The 7,312-nt window shown below is 31.1% G+C and overlaps 1 protein-coding gene and 1 pseudogene across 2 annotated transcripts; both read right to left on the bottom strand.

Annotated features, from left to right (window-relative positions):
* Window positions 1-797: 797 nt before the first annotated feature.
* LOC145189248 (peptidyl-prolyl cis-trans isomerase FKBP14-like) lies at window positions 798-4,242 on the bottom strand. Its single transcript, XM_090088659.1, has 4 exons — window positions 4,087-4,242; window positions 2,995-3,922; window positions 1,457-2,685; window positions 798-1,162 (listed from the first exon to the last, which is right to left on the bottom strand). The coding sequence occupies exons 3-4, from the start codon at window positions 1,956-1,958 to the stop codon at window positions 858-860; spliced, it is 807 nt and encodes a 268-aa protein (XP_089944785.1). The 5' UTR covers window positions 1,959-2,685; window positions 2,995-3,922; window positions 4,087-4,242; the 3' UTR covers window positions 798-857.
* A 638-nt stretch (window positions 4,243-4,880) lies between these two features.
* LOC149888710 (uncharacterized) lies at window positions 4,881-6,924 on the bottom strand (annotated as a pseudogene). The gene is made up of 4 exons (XR_016452900.1): window positions 6,803-6,924; window positions 5,505-5,657; window positions 5,295-5,363; window positions 4,881-5,149 (listed from the first exon to the last, which is right to left on the bottom strand). The product of XR_016452900.1 is annotated as an uncharacterized LOC149888710 (transcript).
* Between the last annotated feature and the right edge of the window lie 388 nt (window positions 6,925-7,312).

Genomic DNA, 7,312 nt, shown 5'->3' with positions numbered 1-7,312 from the left:
CAGTGGACTATACCAAAGAGCTATACCAGTTTATACAAGAACAATTGGCGAGCTGAAAATTTAGATCGATTAAAAAAACACATTCAGTTTTGTATTCATAAAATCAACGCAAAGAGCTTAGCTTAGTTGATTGTTTCTAAAGTTGATTTTGTCCGTAGAAATGGGGTAATCAAAAAAAGCTAATTTTAAATGATAAAAATAAATCAAAATCTGTCTTTGTTTAAATTTAATCTTAATTTTGAAGTGAGTTATGAATCTTCAAACACAGGCCAAATTAAATGTTATCACCTGTTATAATGTTATCACCCGTTACATGCATACATCATATATTTTCTCACATTTAGAAACAAAGTTGTTTTCTTTAACTTCACATTTCTTCCTGTCGTCTTCTCAGCTCTGGTATCATTAATTTTCTTTGTAAAATTTTTGAATTTAATTTGTAAAGATTAACATTTTACGTAAAAAAAAAAAAAACTAGTTTAAACTCATAATCCATTTTTTTAAATTTCTTCACTAAATTCAAATTATGACACAAAAGGTTTCTTGGAAAAAGATTCTGGTTGAATAGATTTTTGTTGTTGAATTGACCAATCAAAATCTTAGTGTTTTTTGTTTTTTCATTTTTATTAAAACCGGTATCAGAAATGATTTGTATTTTTTACCAATTCGTGAATGTTAAAAAAAAATTTAAACAGCCTCGTCACAGTTGCATAGACAAGAAATAAAAGTTATGTTGACAATAAAGTAAGAGGGTGAGGGTGATCGTGATCGTGAGGGTGAAAGTAAGAGGGAGAAGATGAGGGTAATTACTGAAAAAATAAAAATTACAAAATTTTACATTCAATAATAAATTGAATTTACAGTTCGTTATGATGCAGCTTTGAGCCACTAAACTCAGAATGTTGAATGTGTCCATCACCATTCAAATCTTCTTTTGCCATTATATCATCTACCATTTTTTCATGCTCTTCTTCAGATGGTGGAGGGGCGTTCTTATTTCTATAGGTTTTAGATTGATAGCGAACATAATGAGCTATTTCATCTCGTGATAAAACTTTATCATTATTGCGATCAAGTGATGTGAACAAGTCCATAGGTGCGTAATTAGGAGCAGCACGCCTTAAATCCAATAAATCAACCACAAAAACGAGAGTGGCATTCGCTGGAGGTAAACAATTTTATAAGTGTTAGTTTTTTACTCTCAAATGTACACAAATAATTTGTTTACTTAATTAAAAACATCAATTTCATATCATAATGCTGAAAGTATATTTGTATGTTTATAAAGTAAAATATACGTTTATATATATATACATATATATATATATATATATATATATATATATATATATATATATATATATATATATATATATATATATATATATATATATATATATATATATATATATATATAATATATATATACATATTCTGTGTGTTTAAACAAACTTACGTGGGATCATTCCTCGTAAACCTTTATTACCATAACCGATCTCCGGTGGAACAGTTATTCTTCTTTTTTCTCCTGGACACATTTCTAGTAAGCCTTTTTCCCAACCACGAATTACATAACCCGTGCCAATAACGAATTCAAACGGAACGTAACGCCTGCGTACATCAATAGTAGAATCAAATTTGCGTCCACTTTTAGCCAACCAGCCAGTGTAATGAACAACCATGAGGTCATTATTGGCTGACTTTCGCTTGCAATTTTTTGGAACATACAAATGTTCTATGAATGGAAGTACCTCATCTTTTCCAGTCTTTATATGTGCAGTATCGAATTGGTCTTCATGTTTAGAGTATTTTAAACTTTCTCTTACTTCTGGATCAAGAACTCCAGCTTGTTCGATACCATCGCCTTCATCAACGTTTTCAACTGGAGATTCTTCAGTGTCGCACAACACAAAAGAAACAAACAGTATAAAATGCAATAGGAAATTTAGTACATTCATTCCTATACGGCAATTAGTAGAATGTATTTACTATTATCTTTTTTTAAAACAAGTTTGTAAACGTGTGAATGATCTATTGACCCATATATCGACATGCTCAATAGCTCAAAGAAACATTCTCAAAAATGTTAAATATAATTGCAAAATTAAAACAAGTGCAGAAAAAATTGCTAAGGTGCTTACTAAAATATATGAATGCAAATTAACAGATAGAAAAAAATATCCAAGAAAATTAACTTTCTGCGTTTTCTTAAAAAATGCGTTTTTTTTTTTTTTTGGATCTCAAACCTGAATACTTTGTAATAACTCTGCAATGAGCTGATCATTTTATTGGTAAGAAATAAAAGGAGGTGGAGAATCAAAATAAACGTAATAAGCTCCGAAGTTTTCGTAAAGCAATCTAAATCTTACTTGTACGTAGTGAAATGACACCCCCCCCCCCGGTCATGGAAAGAAATATGCTACTGAGAAAGATTGTTTCTATAATGATGTGAGCAAATAGATTTCACTTGCTTGAGGAAATTCCGAGCAAATGTACGATGATTCCAGAGGTATTCATTTACATTCCATTTAAAGAATTTTTTATAAACGGAAGTAAATATTAATCGAAACGTTACTAAATTCTATAGGAGCATATAAACTAGTTGGTTAAAATTTATATTAAACTTTATTCAAATAGTTCAGAAATATTTGATATAATTCATGTATCATATAAGCAGTGGCGTATCTAGGGTAGGGCAGGCAGGGCACGTGCCATGGGCGCCAACCTAAAAGGGGCGCAAAAGAGGCTAAGCATAGAGCGAGAATATACCGAAGAAATTGATTTTGACAGTGTTATTAAGAAATTTGCAGCAATTAAAGCCAGAAAAAAAAAGTTGTAATATATGTTACATAAACAAATTGTTTATTTATAATGAATAATGAAGTTTTATTAAAAGTTTGTGTCATCATTTATTAAAAAGTTGAAGTTTATGTGGGGGAGGAGGGGCGCGAGATCGGTGTTTGCCCAGGGCGCTATTTACCCTAAGTACGCCACTGCATATAAGTTAAATATTACGTTAGGATGAGGATATATGAGGAAATTAAAAAATAAATAAGAAAATGGTACCTCAATTCTATAGACGCACTTGCAAATTATAATACAAAAGGCATAAAAATTTAATGTTTTTTAGTTTTAATACTTTTGTTACTATTCATTTGCATTTAATAACTTAATAAACTCTTGTTGGGATACCTCCAATTGCAGAACTTTAGTTTCCATATTTTCCCAACGCTCAAAAATACTTTTAGGATCTCAACGCTATCATGTTGCTTATTATTTGCATAAATTCGTCTCACAAGGACTAATTAACTTCTTTTCTAAATTAAACTTGTTTTCATCCGAAAATATCATCTAAAGTTTTTTTTATTCATAGTAGAAAATGCTTTTCATATTATTATTAAATTTATTATAATCTGGTATTTCATATTTTCAAGCTACCTGATTTCAGTCACAAGCCATATTTTCTGAAAAACGAATGTCTGCATTTAGGATAGGTGTACTCTTGAAAATTCGACGTTAGGAAGGATTTACCAACTGAAGTAGTATTCTTCTATTTACTCACATATCGTCGGTCACATGCTAAAGGTGCACACGTGCACTTTTTGTGACAATAAATCGAAAAATAAAGTTTCGCAGCGCATTATAAATTACTCGATTTCTAAAAAAAAAAAGGACCAACACGGCAACTGCATTAAATGTGACCACAAAAACCATTTGGTAAGCTTAACTAGTGCATCTAGGAACCCACTTACGACTTGTATGATCACACACGAGTATCACCATATGGCAATAGTATAGAATCTGAAGATAATGCAAAATCTTTTTTTCCGGCTGTCTTGGCCCCGGTCTCGGCGTTAGCGAACCATTTGCACAATTCCATCTCCTTTTGGGTTGCATGTTAATGGATTTCTTTTAACTGCATCTAAACGCACAAAAAAAATTATAAATACACGTACACAATTTCACAAGACAAAAGTCACAAAAAAAAAACAATTTTTAAATTGCACAAGTCTCACGAATATCATAACAAGTCTCACGAATATCATATGAATAGCATAACCATTTTGAGATAACACATAAAATTACCCTTTTAAGTGTAAATGGAGTAGTGGTAGAGCGTTCACCTTGTAAACACAAGGTTTGTGGTTCAACCACAAACCTTGCACCTCAGGAAGTATCACGCTCAATTAAAGGGCTCAGCGGAAAAGTTGTCTAGGCCACAATTACTTCATTTTTAGTAAACTATAAAAGACTTTAAGGATCTTTTTAAAAATAACAGGAAAAAGTATCATTATCAGAAAAATAGTATTTATTATAAAGACAGGTGAAAAAATACACTGGTATATCTACTAAAAAATTAGGACACTATATTACTGTGTTCTGCAATAACAAAAATGTTAGGCAACTTTGCCTCTTAAAAATTTTAAATATTGTTAATAGATGGATTATTTCTCGTACATCGTTGACATTCGTAAAGTTGGAGGCAAATAATTTCTGTACTGGTTGTCTTTTCTGCTATAGTGACATTAGTACTTTGGAAATAAGCGAATAAATCTTTGAAGATATTCTGTGTCTTCATCACTACTTTTATTTTGTGGAGCCGATTTACCTCTGCGATCTTCGATAGGTGTACCATCTGTTTTTTTCCTTGCTAAAATATTTGTTATTGTCCCATCAGGAATCTGCTATGTGTCTTTGAAGTAAGTTTTGCAAATCTTTTTAACATTTCCACATTCATCAGTTAGTTTATAGGAACGACTATTTGCCCTACGGGAGTTATTTGATGCAGTATACGTCCTATGTTTTTCTTTTACATCAACAGAACCCATCACAAAGGCGTTTTTTAAATCCCAGTTCATGGTGTAAAAGTTAGAAAAAATTTGATTACGGCGAGCAACTGTTATTTTACTGCTGCACTCTAGATTGTAACCACAATCTTTGTTAATAAAAATCTTTGGTTCAACTACTTTGCCCTTTGATGTGACATATCCCTTCCCTGCTGACTTTTTCTGTTTCAAAATAATTCTTTTGTGTAGTTCTGGATGGGCAACTCGCTTACGACTATGTCTATGACTATAGGTTTCTCCTTGTACTTCCTGGGAAAAGCTGTCGCTCTCTCCTACTTCTCCAACAAGGTTAACATTTGAATCTGCAATGAAAATGTTAGGTAAAAATGGCCCTAGCTAGTCTAATGCTAGGCCTAATACCAATGTAAACAATCAGTCCTAGGCCATATCAATGAACTAAAAAATTCCTTTTATAAGCCTATTTAGTTTTAGACAAATTGTACATACCATTAACTCCTGTTAGCATAGATATAGGTCTTGCGTTTTCTTCAACATATTTATCCCCAATACTTGAAACTAAAATAAAAAAGTGCATGTCAGTTTTGAAAAACTAGAAGAGGAAAACCTGCCTAAACAACATTGAGGCTAGAAACTATATTATTGTATGATAAACTCAATGAAAAGTATATCTTGATGCTGCTTTAATTATATACATACCTTCGCTAACATCATCCTCTAAAGAAGTGTTGTTATCTGCATCTGAATCATCATAATCACTTTTCATTAGAAACTCTTCCAAATCTGAGCAGTTCATTTTCGCCATGTTAATTGTTGGATAGGCAACATTTCCACAATTCAAATTTTATTTTTCTGTTAAAGTAAATATGATTATAGGTAGTAGCACTGTATGGATGGGCTTTGGGGTTTGGCACTTTTTCCACAACAAACTACATACTCAATGTACAGTTTGCAGTGATTATCTGGAAAATTTCAAAAATGTGGGTTAGACCACTTTTCTGCTGAGCCCCTCAATTTGTTTTTCAATGCAGCAACCTTGTGACAAGGCATTTGTCGAAATTAAGAGTTGAGAGACTGTTAATAAAAAATGAGTGGCCTCCATGACTACAGTGGCTTCAGCCTTGGGGAGGCAAATGCATATTTGCCTCTTTAACGCTGAAAATTTCTTTTTTAAAGTTTAGTGTCCATTGATCCACACTTATGTGGTTTGGAAGGGTTTCCATAATACCGTTTTCTTATTTTTATATGACATTATGAGATCAAGCAATTTTTTGTAACTAGTTGCCTTTCTTAGCATTAACCTGTTTTGCAGATTAGGACTGAATATTTTTATTGTTATACTACCACTAGGAGGATTAGCATTCAAGGTTTAAAACCTCCACAATTAAATTGGGAGTTTATCTCAATGTTTTCCATCTCCTAGGTAAGTTACCTTTTCCACAGCTAAAGAGACTTATCTAGCCCAATATAAGATTAGTTTAACATCATTACCAGGACAAGGGTATAATTATATTATAAAAAATACAGTTTACACATTTATATTATTAAATACACAGTTTATACATCGCTCATTTAATACATAAAACATAAAATAAACCATAAAATTATGAAAAATATTGTTGTTAGACATGGAAAATAAAATACTTACTAATGATCTCTTCATTGATCAAATTTTTAGCTGCTCAAATCATTAATATCTTTGATATTGAATCTCTATTGACAATTCATTCTTATTTTCCAACTGAGGTGTATTTATTTGTCGCATAATAGACTGTAGCATTAAAGAATGAGTTTTTAGAGTTTCTTTTATTTCTTCAAGAGTTGTTAATAATTTCTGCATAAGAACAGCTAAATCATATTAAAAAAATTTCATAATCTCAACTTTAAAATCCAAGCTAAAATCTCACTATTTAACTAATTTGAATTATTTTAATTTTTTTTTTTAAATTGTTAACCAGGGAACTCAGCAACTTACAACAAAAAACAAGCAAGCTTACATGAGTTTATCGAACTTAATACATGAGCTGATTTTTCCATTATTCTCTTTGACTGATTGGACAACATATCAGGTTGTATTATATTAGGCTGGTGGTAAGATGTACTGGATTGTGGAAGGTGTTTTGATACAGGCACATTGAGACAAAGGTGAGCATGAGCTTGATTGAATTGCCCTTAAGTATTGAGTTGGTGTTGATTTTGTAACTGTACAGATGCTTGAATTTCTGAAAAAACAATAAGATAACAAAATAGGTATAAATGTACTAGATTTACCAACTATATTCACATTTAAAACTATTACTGCCACATTCCATCTATTAAAGAACCAAGAATCATACATGCTGTAAATTAAAGACCTATCTGAAAATATGAAGTGAAAAAATAACAGAAAAATGAAATAAAAAAAACAGAAATCTAAGATTATTTCGATGATAACAATAAAATTGACTTTAAGGATGCAGGAAAAAAAAAATTAAAAGCAAAAATATGGTTTCAATTTAAATTGTATT

Source organism: Hydra viridissima, unplaced genomic scaffold (genome assembly GCF_058129835.1).
Source record: "Hydra viridissima isolate aposymbiotic clone 2 unplaced genomic scaffold, HvirCarnegie_v1 scaffold_5, whole genome shotgun sequence".
Taxonomy (NCBI): Eukaryota; Metazoa; Cnidaria; class Hydrozoa; order Anthoathecata; family Hydridae; genus Hydra; species Hydra viridissima.
This window is presented reverse-complemented; position numbering and strand designations above follow the sequence as displayed.

Excerpts from the sequence above, each read along its gene's own strand:
- LOC145189248 (XM_090088659.1), bottom strand. The coding sequence starts at position 1,958 with ATGAATGTACTAAATTTCCTATTGCATTTTATACTGTTTGTTTCTTTT. Across the intron at positions 1,163-1,456 it reads TTTACGAGGAATGATCCCAC|CGAATGCCACTCTCGTTTTT; the intron begins GTAAGTTTGTTT and ends GTTTACCTCCAG.